The following is a 17,500-nucleotide window of genomic DNA, read 5'->3' on the forward strand; positions in this document are numbered from 1 at the left end:
TAAGTAGCTCCTGCAATTTCTTCATGGAGCAAAGCATTTCTGATGTTTATTTCATCTGCTTCTAGTGAAGAACAATTTCAAAGTAGAGGGCAATTAATTAATTGGTCTATAATTCCAGTCGTTTGTAGTTTTGAAAGAGAATCCGTTCTCAGGAAAATAACAATCAATATCACTTAGAACTCTTATGACTAAAACGAACACTTTATTAAAAAATACATTTTTTTTTTGTTTTTGTTTGTTCTCTATAGTTTAGTTAGAAGAAGGGTCGATCCCCTTTGAAACCTCAGAGGGCTAGAAATGAGAATGCTATACTTAGACTAGAGGCCTGACCTTAATACTTACAAAAGAGTGAATGGATTTTATTAAAGGTGTCTAAGGACTTTTAGAAGGTATTAAACAAGATAACAGACTTAATCAACCATCCAAGAGTGTAGGATATTGTCTCAAATAGTAATTTATTTTATAGAGCATTGTAAAGGTGAGACAATTAAATTAATAGGGTATTGGATTATCTGCACTTGAACTGAAGTCTTAGTCTGGCATCTTATTGTATCTTGGTAAGATAATTTATTGTACATAGTTTTGGTACATGATGGGAGACTGTACTAAATTGTCTAGGAATGTTCAACCTTGGGCCAAGCTCTTGCTACCAAATCTAGTCACTGGCTTTTGGTCCAGGTTGCTCATGTAATGGTTGTTATACAATAGTCAATTCCATATGAAATTTATCATACACATGCACACAGAAGCAGATGACTTACTCAGCTATGAGAAATTCCCATTGTTGTGCACACTTAAAGATGTGTATACAAACACTGATCCTTAACATACCACTTAATAAAAATCAGTGGAGCATTTTGGTTCAGTTCTTTGCAATCTCTTTGATTAGTATAATCAAATTTCCTTTACTTCATTAGTGAGCAATAAAGAGAGTAAGCTGTAAGGATGTTGCAAATACAGACAATTAGTTAGTCAAATATCTTGTACTGAATCTTTCTGGAAAAAGGAAAAACAATATTTATGATTTGACAGTGATGTAAACTTGTTCACACAAATTTACTAGTTGGCTGAAGTAATCTAATAAATTCTTCTCAACCAATCAGTGATTAGTGTGATGCTATATAAATGGGTATGCCTAATCATTGGCAATGATCAGTTCAGTAACCAAATAGCACAGTGGTGACAAAGACTGCTCCTGCAGCTATGCAGTATGCAATAAAACACAACCAGCCAGCAATGCAACAACATGACCAGTAGCATAACAACTTATAGAAAGTAAATTTTACAATCAACAGCTGTTATAGCTTCAGAGCCATTTGAACATATTCTGCATCAACAAGACATATTAGAATTTATTTTTCTGCATTTAAGAATATTATTTCATTAATTTCCAGCTTACTTTTGTCTATATGTCAGCATCTCAAAGACTTCTAATTTATTTGACAATATTTTTGTTTATACCCAAGTTTCACTTCTATATAGTAAAAGCAATGGTATTTGACAAATCCCCACATCCCAACAAGTTCAGTTTCACCTTGACAAAGTATATAAAAAGCTTTAGTTTTAACTAGACTCAAATGACAAAATTATCTTCTTTGACAGATTCTGGATGTAGAAGATCAGACTACATCAACCAATGTGTCCTTCACTATTTAATGCAACAGTGCATAATTTTAGAGGGATTCGATAGCTACTTCTAGCAATCCCTCAGCAGGTCTTGGGATAGAGGAGTATAACAGATAGTGCAATGTTCACACTGTATTAATCCTGTCACTGTGAAAATAAATTTCATGGTTATTCCAAATATGATTTTTAAATATTTACCAAAAAAATAGAATTGGTACTTTCAGCAAGACATATTACCCTAACAAACTTGATATATCTCAATAGAAAAAAATTCCAAGCAAAACATTCCTCAACAAAAGATAGAGAGGTACATAAAACTGCTTTCTGAAGTTAAGGGTAATGAAATTTTGAGTGGATAATTCTGATTTCTGCAATAAAAGGGCCAATGGTAGTTATGGTTATTAGAAACTATATTGATGAGTGAAGGCCAAAGTTGACAATCGATTAAGGAATCATTATTTTCTTTATTAGTGCTATTTCTAACCCAAGTTTAAACTAAATTCATATTAGAATTTATCAGTGAAAGAGATAATTCCCTTTTCAGTTAGTTCAAATCCTACAATGCATTTATCACACTTGCTTCAGACAGGTATAAAACCAAGACAAAACTGCTACAGTATTTTCCAGCATACAAATTTACACCCAATAAAGGTAGGTGGATTTATACACCAAGATGAATTTGGAAGACCAAAAATTCCATGTGAAATTTCCTGTGATTTGGAAACAATGTTATACTACATGTATACACTATATACTACATTTAGAAAATATGATATTTCCAAGTATTTAATACATAAGAGGTAATGCTTTGGAAGAGCTTCATACTTACCGGTTTTAGCTCGGAAACATCCCAACCAAGGTACTCAGCAACTGACATCATTTGGTTGATGATACAATCAATTTCCTGAATATGAAACAAATAACAATTAGACATTCAAATAGTCAAACTACATACTCATGGTCTTCCTAACACACACACACATACACACACACACACACATAAACAAACATGTACACATAGATATGGTACCTGTTGATCACAGAAGCATGAAACTCAAGCTACAACATAAAAATTCTGTTCCAAAAGCCATATAACCAAATACTTAGCAATATATATTGAGCACTCTTCTCTCTCATTTCTTCAATGCAATTCAGCATTCATATATATATATATATATATATATATATATATATATATATATATATACATGTAGCTTAGTGGTTAGGGTGTTGCACTCATGATTGTGAGATCATGGGCTCGATTCCCAGACCGGGCATTGCGATGTGTTCTTGAGCAAAGCACTTCATTTCATGTTGCTCTGCAATCATTTCGTCACCTGACATGTGGCACACGGTGTACCTGTACAGGTAATGTTGATTTGATGGAGGGAGTGAGCATATGTGAACACAAACGTTTGATCTCTATAAACGTATCATCTGTGTAGTTGTTCGGCAAGAAATTACCAAACCTTCATACGTCAACTAATGACGAGAGTCCATGGTATATATATTTATATATATATATATATATATATATATATATATATATATATATATATATATATACACAAACATACACAAGTATACATATATATGTATGTAGCCTTTATTATTCACAGAATTTACAAAAGAGCTACTAATAGTTTCATACCATAGTGACACAATAATTTGGCAGATTTATATAATATGCCATGTGTCTCCAAGCATTCCTTCAGGCTCAGTGCTCACCATTATCTAATTGTTATTAGATGGCCTAGTGGTTAGGCTGTTGCACTCATAACCATGAGATCATGGTTGCAGTTCCTAGACCGGATGGTGCATTACATTCTTGAGTAAAACACATCATCTCATGTTGCTCTACTTCAATACCTAACATGTGGTACACCGTGAGCCTGTTCAGGCAATGTTGATCTGATGAAAGGAGTGAGATAATGTGTGGAACAAACATTTGATCATTATAAACAAATCACTTTTGCAGGTCGTTTGGCAAAGGCTGAATGCTCATACATCACCTTTGATGAGGGAGTCCATCATGTATGTATGTATTTTTATACTTATGTGGCTCCCTAACCTACTTCATACAATGAGCCAAAAAATATTTTTAGGCATCTATAATGAAGAAACATAAGAATAATAAGCATTAATTCATTCTTTGAACCCAGAAGTACACTTTATTGGGCATGATATCAATTCCCAATATCCCTGAAGATGCAAAACCAGATACCCGCATAGTTTCTGTTTACAGTTCTGCAATTGCTTAAAACATAGTTATTTTCAGCATTAAACACAAAACTATGTGGCCATCTGCATTTGTGTAATTATTTCAGTGAATCATTTTACCATTTATCAAAAGAGAAACAATGAAATCACAGCAGTACACTTACATTGGAATCCAGGTAACCATTGTTATCACTGTCATATAAGCGGAACATAACTGAAAGAAATAAAAATGGAGCATTTTGAAAGATGCAAGGATACAGCAATGATTTAACCTGGAAACTGAAAGAATTAAGATACCTTTATATACATATATGTATATATCAAGATATCTATATCTATCTATCTGTCCGTCCATCTGTCAGTCTATCTGTTCGTCTGTCTGTCTACCACATTCCTACTTTAAAAATAACTATTTTTATAACAATGGCCAGAATATACATAATTCATGACACAACAACTTACAGTGTAAACTTTTGAAAATTTTGAAAATCTAATGTGAAACTGGTCAAGTGTATTCTTGTATTTCAAAATATAATTAAATTCTAATTAATTCTAATTTATTTTGTGTTCATTCTGAACTTTAATTCTTTTATTCCTTTACTTGTTTGGATTAATAACAATTTATGTGTGTGTGTGTGTGTATATATATATATATATATATATATATATATATATATATATATATATATATATATATATATATATATATATATATATATATATATCAGGTTGAGCAAAAAGTAAGCAATGTTTTGAATCATGAAGAATTTGTACTGGATTTTGGTAGAGTTTTGAATTTTTTAAAAATATTTTTTTGCAATTGTCTGATAATACAGACATAGACTTGCCCAAATGGATCAATAAATTAACGCTAATTTTTTGTTCACCTTTGTTACAATCACCTGAAATGGAACTGTCAAAGCACGATGTTTGAACAATTTTGCTATCCAATTTCAAAAAAGGACGTAAAGCAGCTGAAACTGCTTGTGATATCAACGAAATGTTTGGTGAGGAAATGACCAGTGAGTGGTCAGCTTGAAAATGGTTTAAACGATTTTGCAGTAGAGACCTGAGCCTTGAAGATCGTGAACATAGTGGACGCCCATCTGTCATCAATGACGGTCAATTAAAGACTATCATTGAGAAAGATCCACATAAAACCACTCAAGAACTAGCAAAAGAACTTCAACTTAGCCAGAAAACTGCCTGCAACCATTTGTATGTGATTGGAAAACCCAAAAAGCTTGACAAATGGGAACTACATGATTTGAATGAAAATCAGAAAATGTGCAGATATGAAATTTGCTCATTGCTTCTTCTCTGTAACCAGACTGATCCATTTCTCAACCATATTGTGACTTGTAATGAAAAGTGGATTCTATACAATAATAAAAAACGTCCTTTGCAGTGGTTGGACCAAAATGAAGCACCGAAAACCTTCCCTAAACTCAAGCTCTTCAAAAAGAAGGTTATGGTAACTGTTTGGTGGTGTACTGCTGAACTCATCCACTATAACTTCTTAAAACCTGGAAAATCATTACTGCAGAAACATATTGCCATGAAATTGCCAAAATGAATGAGAAACTGCTAATCTTCAGCCCCAGACTGGTCAACAGAAGAGGGCCAATCATTCTTCATGACAATGCTCAACTGCATGTTTCACTAACGATGCTCCAGAAGTTGAGGGAACTTGGTTACGAAGTTCTCCCCCAACCCACCTTATTCCCCAGATTTTTCTCCTACCGACTACTACTTTTTCAAGCACCTTGATGGTTTCCCGTGAGAGAAGGATTTAAAAAATCAAGCCGATGTTGAAAGTGTTCATCAGCTCCAGAACTCCAGATTTTTATGTTACTGGAATAAACAAACTTGTAACTTGTTGGCAAAAATGTTGATTGTAATGGTACTAACTTTGATGAATAAAATTTCTGCATTGTTGAAATATATTGTGATGAATTTCATGTTTCAAGACTTTGCTTACTTTTTACTCAACCTGATATATATATATATATATATATATATATATACACATACATCTACACTGACACACACACACACAGAATAAATAATCATCTAAATTACACAAAAATGAAAATATCAGACATCACATTTTAACAGATATATTTACCAAAATTACATAAAAATATCTTGAAATAATTAAAGAGTAAATTGATTTAATAAAATCGCTATTGCCTTCAACCACAGTCTCCAGATGACTTCGGAATCTCCTGCAACTCTTCTGGACAGTCTCCTTGTATAAGTTGGTGAATGCTGCCATAATCTCTGCCTTCAGTTCATCTTTGGTTACAAGGAGTTTTGTGGGTCTCTCGCTCAACTGCACCCCTCATATAATAATGTAGGGGGTTGCAGTCTGGTAAGTTAGGTGGCCAGATGTTAGGTGTGGTGTGGTGACAGAAATTGACAGCCATGACTGGGTTCTCCTGCTTGTGTGGCATGGTGCAGAGTCCTGTTGCCAGACATAGGGTCTTCCAGCAGCTACCCTCTTGACCCAAGGTAGCACTACTGCATCCAGACACTTGATGTAGGCCTCTGTGTTGAATCTAAGGCCGTGTGGGAAGATGAATGGAAGCATAAAGCCATCATCATTAGTGATCACTTGTAACACCATGATGTTGACTGGATGTTTGATTTTTATCCCTCTCAGTACATGTTTTAGGGACTTGGCAAGCCAACAGTTGTTCTGTGTGCTCACCATCTGATCCTACCAGAATTTTTCTTGTCTGAGAAAAACCAAAGTATGTTCGGTTGGAGGGGATGTTTGAGTTTGTGCAAAAGTTTTGTAGCGCAGTCTTTCCCCTTGTCCTTGATGGTTTGGGATAAGAATTGGCCCTTTCCCATCTTGTATGAGGAATACTGAATGTTTTCATGCACTACCTGCCTAATAAGAAGCTCAGACACTCCTATGTCACTGGCAACAGACCTGATTGACTTGGAGAGATCGTTATCACTCATGGCCTGGATCTCACCAACAAATTCAGGCATTCTTTTCTTATCAGAATGATGTGAGTTAGTTTTCTGAGCTGCTGTACCTTTGTAATCACCATTAGACTCATCCAACTCTTTCTGAATCCTCTGCACTCTCCTCAGATTGACACCCAAACACCCTGAAATGCTTGTATTGGAGCTTCTGGTGTGAATGGCAAACAGTACAACATGTCGCTTCCATATTTCTGGTAGAGTGAATTGCATCATGGAGTTGTTTTTCTCCCAGATGGTGCCCAACTGACCCTACTATACTGTGTAGTCGAGAGAATCAAAAACAATCAAAGTGTATGTGCGAAATGAAAATTATAAAATGGTGGCAGTTTACCCTTTGTGCCCTGTATATGTATATATATATATATATGTGTGTGTGTGTGTGTGTGTATATATATATACACACACACACAAATATACATATATGGTCAAATCCAATAATCAAACATTAAAAAGATAATAACAAAAAACAAGTAGATGTGCACACGGAATGTATTAGGTCAACACTTGGTAAAGGTGGGAAAAAGAGAGGGTTTTTGACGTTTCGAGCATAGCTTTTCATCAGAAAGGAAAGCGGAAAAGTCCAGAGAAGGGAAAATATCACCAACAGCACATGTGTAGTTACATGGCTGAAGTGACCCAAAGTGGAAAGAGATAGAAAAAGTGGTTTTTGGGGACAGGAGAGTGCAAAGATGATCAGTGTGTGTGTGTGTGTGTGCATGCGCGTGGTAGCATCTGTGTGCATGTGAGTTTGTGTTTATGTGAGTGCTGTATATATAAAAGAGTGACTCAATGAACAGGTTAGTAGCTGTGTGTGTATGTGTCTGTGCATATGAGCACGTATGTGTGTGTATATAAATATATGTGTGCATATGAGTGTGTGTGAATGTGTGTGCATGTGCGTGTGTGAGGGGTGTGACGGGTTGTGAGAGGTGAGGTGACAAGTATGTTGGTGTTGCTGTTTGTGTGTATGCGATTGCATGTGTGCATATGAGTGCGTATGTGTATGAGTGTGTGTGAAGGCATGTGTGGGGGCATGTGTGTATATATGTATATGTATGCATGTGCGTGTGTGTGTATATATGAGTGTATGTATGTTTGCGCGTGCGTGTATGTGTGTGTGGAGGGTTCTATTTGTACTGCTAAGCTATGGGGACATAAACATAACAACACCAGTTGTGAAGTGGTGCTGGGGGACAATCACACACACACACACACACATGATGGACTTCTTTCTGTTTCTGTCTACAAATTTCACTCACAAGGTTTTGGTCAGCTTGTGGCTATGGAAGAAAACGCTTCGCCTAAAGTACCACGCAGTGGGACTGAACTCGGAACCATGTGGTTGGGAAGCAACCTTCTTACCACACACCTACACCTGTGCCTCATAACGGATCATCAATATAAGCTTCTGGAATATCATTATTCATCAATGTCCAACCACTGAACACTAATAAAATGAGATATAAATGTTTCACGTCCAGTGCCACTCAGAATTACTCTAATTCTTATCACAGCATTCGTACATATATTTAATGACATTTATAATTATTTATAAAACCTAATTATCTGCAAGATAAAACAATGAGGAGAATATTGTAATTAAAACTTAATCCATTCTGATCACTTCTCAAATTCCATTCTATAATTCTATATTTAGTAAATCTGCCAAAGTTTGCTTATGAAAAGTTCACAATCTATATGAACAGGTATAGCTGTGTGGTAACAAGGCTGTTTCCCAACTATGTGGGTTTTGGTTCTGTCCCATTGTGTGACACCTTGGGCAAATGTTTTCTATGTTAAAGCCTTGTGAGTAGATTTGGTAAAGAGAAACTGAAAGAAGCCCATCTTATACAAACACACACACACATATATATTTGTATTTATACCCTTATTTCTGTGGCATTCAACTGATGTACCAGTGAATTGGATGCTTCACATCCCATTGAAGGAATTTTTTCCTTTGTTTGTTACGTTATATATATATATATATATATATATATATATTTATCTTTCACTGGTTTTAGTCATCTGAATGAGGCCATGCTGAGGGCATTGATTAAAAAATATTTTGTCAAATGAATCAACCCCAGGACTTGTTTTGTTGTAAAGTCTTGTGCTTATTCTATTGGTCTCTTTTGCCTAACCGCTAAATCACGAGGATGTAAACACACCAACATCAGTTGTCAAGTGGTTGTAAGGGACACAAAGACACACAGACATGTTTGTGTGTGTGTGTGTATATGCACACACATACTAGTGACAAAGTATGTGGTGAAAGGTAGATTGTATGATGCATGTGTGCAAGTCAAGTACATCAACATCAAAATGAAAATCAAATGGAAATTGTAGTTGTGATACCCATACCAGTGGCATGTAAAACGTACCATCTGAACGTGGCCGATGCCAGTGCTGCCTTGACTGGCTTCCATGCTGGTGGCATGTAAAAAGCACCAACTGATTGTGGCCATTGCCAGCCTCCTCTGACCCATGCCACTGGCATGTAAAAAGCACCCACTACACTCACGGAGTGGTTGACATTAGGAAGGGCATCCAGCTGTAGAAATACTGCCAGATCAGACTCGTCGGACCGTGCAACCCATGCTAGCATGGAAAACGGACATTAAATGATGATGATGATGATGATACATACACAATGGGCTTCTTTCAGTTTCTGCCTACCAAATCCACTAATAATGCTTTGGTCAGCCTGAGGCTATAACAGAAAACACTTGCCCGAGGTCCCACGCAGTGAGGTTGAACCTGGAACCATGTAGTTGGAAAGCAAACTTCTTACCGCACAGCCATGCCAACACACACACACACACACACACACACACACACACACACGCATATATGTATGAAACAGGCTTCTTTTAGTTTTTGTCTACCAAATCCACTTTGGTCAATACAGGGCTACAGTAGAAAACACTTGCCTGAGGTGTCTCAGCAAACTCCATTTGATGCATGCAAGCCAGGAAAAGTAGACATTAAAATGAAATATTAAATGCACACTGCATTTTATTTAGCAGCATGCTACTGTTCAGATACTTAGGTAAATATCTTCAACTGTAAGCATGGAGAGCAAGCAAAGTAACTTCAAATCTTTAGCTTCTACAGAGAAATAGTTTAATAGAAAACATGACTGGATGTTAGTTCTTGTGTGTTACAGAATGACTCGACAGGGTCTGGCTGGTTTAGTGTGGTCTCTGGGGATAGTTAGATAGAAAAGTGGAAGTTATTGAAGACAAATTAGAAAGGCTTATCAGTTGTCATGAAAAAGTTATTAGCATGAGACAGAATAGTAGGTGATTGATATTCTGGGACTAAATATTAGGGATAAGGTTAGCGCTAGGGACTGGTGGCATAGCAGGGGAGTAGCAGGGGCGAGGTGAAGTTAAAAGACAGACATAGCTAGTTCTGAAGAGCAAGGGCTAATGTGGTAAGGACAAGGTGGTCAAGGAGAGGTCGTGCATCTATGGATCAGTGCCCAGAGGTTGAAGTGTGTTTGGTAAGCTGTTGTTATTTGTGAGAACATGTGCATGTGTGCATATGTGATAGAGAGATAGAGAGATAGAAAGAGAGAGAGAGAGAAAGAAAGAGAGAGAGAGAGAGAAAGAGAGTCAGTTTTATGTTCTAGACCCTCACCAAATGTACATATCAAAAATATTTCCCATGCCACTCCCATCAAATAATTCCTGTCTTGGCGATGTAAATTTTGCATGCGAATAACATTAGTATGCAGTCGATACATGGTTACCATTAGTAAACATCGTAAATAAAGTTTTAAATGTTGAGAAGTTTCAGCAAAATACCGAAACCAGAACTGAATATAAATAAAAAAAAATATAAGCAAATGGATTATTGATTAGAATGGAAACAACATAAATCTTACAAGAAATACAAAATAAAAAACTTTTCAAAGGAATTTCACTGGCATGTTTAAACATTGCTACTAAAATTAAATACAACTCTCAAAACTCAAAACACACACACTATATATATATATATATATATATATATATATATATAGATATACATATATATATATATATATATATATATATATATATATATAAGAAGAAGGCCATCTAATAGGTGTAGGCGAGTCTATGTGGTAAGATGCTTGCTTCCCAACCACATGGATGAGTGTTTTCTTCTATAGCTTTGGGCTGACCAAAGCCTTGTGAGTGAATCTGGTAGATGGAAACTGAAACAAGCCCGTCATATATATATATATATATATATATATAGTAGAAAACATGTACATATATACATATAATATATATATACATACATATATATATATATATATATATATATATATATATATATATATATATGTATACACGCACACACAAATCTACAAATAGGTGTGGTTTGAAGAAGACTTCATAATTATTCATCTCAGATCAAGCTACCACATTGCTTCTCATGACTCATTCAAACACTATATATATATATATATATATCTACATGCATACATACATATGTGAGGAGTAAGGTGTGATTTGAGGGATATTTGGTTGCTATTTCAGATTCATAGATACACAGGTACATATATGAGAGAAACTGATTCCAAAAGAGAAAAAAAAAGTCAAAATAATATTAAGATAAAAAATTAGATTTTTCAACAGGACTTTGTGGTTTCTTAAAACTCAATTCCAGTGGAAAGTTATCTGTATATATTGAATTAAATTTTATACAAACCTTCAATGCAAGATGACATATAAATAATAATACATATGGTTCTGTAGTAGGTGTAGGCATTTCAATGGCATGTTTAAACATTGCTACTAAAATTAAATACATATCTATATCCTAATGTGAACAACATTACACATCGGTAACTTTCTGTCTTTATGGCCATGACAGCGACCATACCACCAAAGAAAAGATGTATTCTCTCCAGAAACAAGGATAAAACAAGGAAGATTGTAGAAAACCAAAGGCGAGAGTCTCATATAAAGCTCCCATGCTAATGCATTGCATAAACCACCCATGTCAGTGCCACATAAAAAAGTATCCATGTCAGTGTGCAGTGTCCCATGTAAATCAACCCTGCTGGTGCCATGTATAAAGCACCTGTGTTATTGCCATGTATAAAGGACCCACGCCAGTGCCAAAAAAAAAAGCACCCAGTATGCTCTGTAAAGTAGTTGGTATTAGGAAGGGTATCCAGACATAGAAACCATGCCAAAACAGAAAATTGGACCCTGGGCAGCTCTCTGGTTAGCCAGCATCTGTCAAATCATCCAACCCATGCCAGCATGGAAAATGGATGTTAAATGATGACGATGATGATGATGTGCCTAGATCTAGAGAGAGGGAGAGAGGAGTAGAGAAAGAAAGAAAGAAAGAAAGAAAGAAAGCAAAATAGCAACTCCCATTTGTGATGTTGGCAGTTCTTAATTGAGATTTGTTATGTAAAAATAAAATCAGTTACAAGAAGAAGAAGAAGAAGAAGAAGAAGAAGAAGAAGAAGAAGAAGAAGAAGAAGAAGAAGAAGAAGAAGAAAAAGAAGAAGAAGAAGAAATCAATTTAATTGTGAAAGTTTGGTGCCACTAAAGATATTCCATTATAAAAGCAAAAATGGTATTGATCTAAACAAGATTACAAACTGCAAACCAACAGCCCTTGACATGAAGCCTACAGATATACCAGCCTGAACACTGAATGTCTTTTGTCTTTCATTCCTGCCATATTTCAGTATATTATAATGGTATTTCACCTCAACTTATACCACTTCAATATTAAATTGATTAATTTTATTTCAACTTCAGGTCTTGAACTTCTTCAAACACATTATTAATTCCTCAAAGCTTTTTATTTTTATTTCTATTTTAGTTCCCAAAAAAATTTTATGCTTCCTATCTTTTTCTTTATCTGAACAACTAAACATCAGAAAAAATGCAAAGAATTGTGATAGTTTTTATAATACAATGTCATTAACACTTTTCAAATAATTAAATATTAAATCAATCATCAACATCACCCCCAGCATTAATAGAGGCATAAAAATTGTAGATATATCCATGTTGTTGGTTAAAATTTGCTTACCATTGATTTAAACCTATATATATATATATATATATATAGGTGTTTGACAAGTTCGAGAAATGAACTAAAGTGCTAATAATAATGAATAAATAAAAAGATTTTTTTTCCAAAATTCTGGCGACCTTTTTTCTCAATATTCAATATCTGTACACCACACCTAACACTCTATACACACACACATACATATGTATGTATGTGTAGCTGAAAGGTGCCTTGTGGGTGTAAAGTTTATTTAGTTTGTTTCCATGTGGTTTTGAGTTCTCTCTCACTATGTGGCACCTTGAACAAGTGTCTTTTTCACTGTAGCCTAAGGATGACCAATTCCACATAAGTGAAATTGATAGACAAAAACTGTACAGAAGCCTGTCACACATGTGTGCCCATATGTATATACAGATACACACACATCATCATTACCATCATCATTCACTTAATACCCACTTTTCCATGCTTGCATGAATCAGATGAAATTTACTGAAGCAGATTTTCTATGGCTGGTTACCTTTCTTGTCACCAACCTTCATCTGTTTCTAAGCAATCAATAAATCCCATAGTCAGATATATTCTTCACAGAAGACTGGAAATGACCAATATTACCTCTATGATGATTATACTTATTTCTGGCCATCACATGATGCTGAGACAAGGGAACACACATAGACGTATACATTATACATATGACAGGCTGTATTCACTTTACCAAAATCCACAAGGCTTTGGTCAGTATGGAGCAACAATAAAAGACACATGCCCAAAGGTGTGTCTTTTGCTGTACTATGGGATTGAATTCAAAATCACCTTGTTGTGAAGCAATCTTCTCAACCATACAGCCACACATACACACAACACATGATGAGTCAACAATAAGTTCAGTGGTAATTTTAACATGAAAGAAGACAGTGAACTGGTAGAAATGCTGCAATGCCAGGTAAAATGTTGTGTGGCATTTTGTCTGTCTTTACATCCTGAGTTCAAATTCTGCAGAGGTTGTCTTTGGCTTTTATCTTTTCATGGTCAATAAAATAAGTCCCAGTTGAATGCTGGGGGGGGGGGGGGGGGTCAATGTAATTGGCTTACCCCCCTCCCCTCCTTCAAACATGCTGGCTTTGTGCCAAAATTTGAAACCATATATTACAATGATTTAAGGCAGTGAGTTGGTAGAATTGTTTTTGTGCCATACAAAATGTTTAGCGGCATTTTGATTGAATGTTTACAGTTCAAATTCCACCAAAGTCAACTTTGCATGGGTTTACTTTGAGCACTGGGGCCGATGTCATTGACTTGGCCCATCCTCTGAAATTGATGGCCTTGTGCCAAAATTTGAAACCAATTTTATCATGACAGTAGGTGGGGGAGAGGCATCAAAGCTCAGTCTTTAGTCCTCTCCTATTCATCAGTCCTACAGTGTACCATGAAGGATTCTAAGGCTGCCTGTCCATGGTAAGTACCATATGCTGATAATCTAGATGAATGTATAGTGAAACTAGAAAAGAAATTCCAAGCAAAACTTGGGATCACAGTAAACTTAGAAAAGACAGGCGCTAGTATCCTCAAGGAAACAAACCTGTATGATATGCAGAAAAGGACTAGGTGTAAATTCTATATGTTGTATACAGTGGAATCTATGGACACACAAGAGATGTAGTAGGATCACAGGTAGACTGATAGAGAAGCTAAGCTTTGTGTGTGTAGCAAATGCACTGGAGCAATAAGTATTAAAAGAACACCAGAAATAGATTCTTTTAAATGCCTGGACAATTCACTAGAAATAGTTGATAGCTTCTGTTACCTAACATGATGCAAATAGCAAACACAGATGCTGTTTGGAAAGCAGAAAATATAGTATAGCTACAGTGTAGTGGTTGAAGCCAGTAACAAAATAAATTGTCTGGGTCCACAATACAAGGTACAAACATGGTTGTGTGGTAAGAAGTTTGCTTCCCAAACACATGGTCCCAGGTTCAGTCCCACTGCGTGGCACCTTGGGCAAGTATCTCCCACTATAGCTTCGAGTTGACTAAAGCCTTGTGAGTGGATTTGGTAGATGGAAATTGAAAGAAGCCCAACACTTTGTGTGTGTCTTTGTATTTGTCCCTCACCACTTCTTGACAACCAGTGTTGGTTTGCTTACACCCCTATAACTTAGTAGTTCGGCAAAAGAAACTGATAAAATATATACCCAGCTTAAAGAAAAAAAAAGTACTGGGGCCAATTTGACTGATTAAAACTTCTTCATAGCAGTGCCCCAGCACGGCCACAGTCTAATGGCTGAAACAAGTAAAAGGTAAAAGATAAATACAATACCAGTTTTTTGGTTTTGTAAAGAAAAGTGCTTGGAATACAAAATACAAAAATTCTTTTCTATTCTAGGCACAAGGCCCGAAATTTTGGGGGAGGGGCCGGTCGATTAGATCAACTGCAGTATGCAACTGGTACTTAATTTATTGACCCTGAAAGGATGAAAGTGAAAGTCGCCCTCAGTGGAATTTGAACTCGGAATGTAAAGACAGACGAAATACCGCTAAGCATTTCGCCCAGCGTGCTAACGTTTGTGCCAGCTCACTGCCTTAAGAATTCTTAAAAATTACAGGCCTTATTTTTGATCGTTTACTTGTTTCAGTTATTGACATGCAGCCATACTGGAGAATTGTTATAAAGGTTTTCAATCACACAAATCAATCCCATGTACTTTCTTTTCTTTTGTTGAAGTCTGGTACTTACTCTATTGGTCATTTTTGCTAAATGGTTAAGTTATGGGGACATAAATAAACCAACACCAGTTGTTAAATGATGGGGGGAAAACACAAAGATACACACACAAACACACGATGGGCTTCCATACAGTCACGTTCCATCAGTCATGCTCACTCACAAGGCATTGGTTGACCTGGGGCTATAATAGAAAATTCTTGCCAAAGTGCCATGCAGTGGGACTGAACCCAAAACTACATGATTGCAAAGCGAGCATCTTAACTACACAGTTACGCCTGACAAATATGTCTAATTTCAAAGAGAGATTCTATGAGAAACCATAACCTCAATGCTTCTTTTGAAGATCATCTTCATGTAGAGGTAAGGAAAATCCTCTTAGCAGAGCCCAAATCCCTTCAGGATTGGCTTGTGGATTAGTTCAATTCACCACTATAAGCCCATTATCCTTTCAGTAGCATATTGAAATGCACTGTTTTTGTTGAAATTAAGGTAGAAAATCATGAAGAATTTGGTAAAATAATGTTGTTATTTCACTTTTTGACTTGCAATATTCTTGATGTGTTTTCATGTGTTGAAATAAATTTTGATGTATTGGGAGACCCATTATACCAATAATAATTGGTGTAATGATTCTCCCAAGACACAACAGAATTTGTTTCAACACAAATTCACATCAAGAATCTTTAACTCTCCGAAGACACAGCGAAATTTCTTTTGACACACAAATTCTCATCATGAATCTTACAAGTTAAATACAAACACGAATTAAGATGAGATCTAGCCAAGTTAGCAAAATGCCAAAATGCACTGTGTTCTGCTGTCTAAAACTCAAAATACCCACCCAACAGCTCCACTTTATTAAAAAAAATGCATCACCTCCATGTTGACTTTTAAATCCTTTAATTCAGCTGTAAGGTAGCTGTAAGGAACACTGAGCAGGAAAACTAGAACATAAGATGTTGCTGCACATCACCTGTGTGTGTTATTATTGTGTGTTGGCACTCCGTCGCTTACGACGTCGAGGATTCCAGTTGCTCCGATCAACGGAACAGTCTGCTCGTGAAATTAACGTGCAAGTGGCTGAGCACTCCACTGACACGTGTTCCCTTAACGTAGTTCTCGGGGATATTCAGCGTGACACAGTGTGACAAGGCTGGCCCTTTGAATTACAGGCACAACAGAAACAGGAAGTAAGAGTGAGAGAAAGTTGTGGTGGAAGAGTACAGCAGGGTTCGCCACCATCTCATGCCGGAGCCTCGTGGAGCTTTAGGTGTTTTCACTCAATAAACACTCACAACGCCCGGTCTGGGAATCGAAACCGTGATCCTATGACCGCAAGTCCACTGCCCTAACCACTGGGCCATTGCGCCTCCACGTGTTATTATTATTGACATAACAACCCACCCAAGACATAACAAAATGTTGTTATTTAGCTGTTTAGAACATACTTTTAACTTAGATCACTTTAAAACTGGAAGTTTGTATCATGTAACCATGGTCAGTCTCAGGTAGTTTGGTATCAGAAAGTTAAACTATCATTTATACTTAGTAAACTGAAACTGTGACACAAGTTTAAACTCTGGCATAAAACCATTTTACTTATACTCTTGATGACTTTAGGAAAGGTATGGACATCACAACATTGGATTTTTTCCATCACAACAATTACAAGTTACTTACAAAGAGGAGCTTTGAGTTCCCTTCATGGAGTATGTTGCAGTTAAACTGAGAAATATGAGAATTTTGTGTGTTAATCATTCAATACAGCGTAATACTAACTACATGATACAAACTGAATTATTTGGCCAAGAAGCCAACTTTTCAAGACCTCAACCAGCAAAAGCTTGCATTATTGAGTAAAAGGTTTCTCAAAACAAACATCCAA

The 17,500-nt window shown here is 36.1% G+C and overlaps 1 protein-coding gene across 30 annotated transcripts in view; it reads right to left on the bottom strand.

Moving 5' to 3' along the window:
* Positions 1-17,500, bottom strand: part of LOC106879787 (diacylglycerol kinase beta) — a 398,611-nt gene that overhangs the window by 81,312 nt on the left and 299,799 nt on the right. For all 30 annotated transcript variants that reach the window (XM_089364501.1, XM_089364493.1, XM_089364500.1 and 27 more), the window contains 2 exons: positions 4,011-4,060; positions 2,456-2,530 (listed from right to left, as the gene is read on the bottom strand). In XM_089364501.1, coding sequence (XP_089220627.1) covers positions 2,456-2,530; positions 4,011-4,060 — 125 coding nt within the window. The remainder of the gene's footprint in view (positions 1-2,455; positions 2,531-4,010; positions 4,061-17,500) is intronic.

Source organism: Octopus bimaculoides, chromosome 16 (assembly GCF_046866305.1).
Source record: "Octopus bimaculoides isolate indiv1 chromosome 16, ASM4686630v1, whole genome shotgun sequence".
In the NCBI taxonomy this organism is placed as follows: domain Eukaryota; kingdom Metazoa; phylum Mollusca; class Cephalopoda; order Octopoda; family Octopodidae; genus Octopus; species Octopus bimaculoides.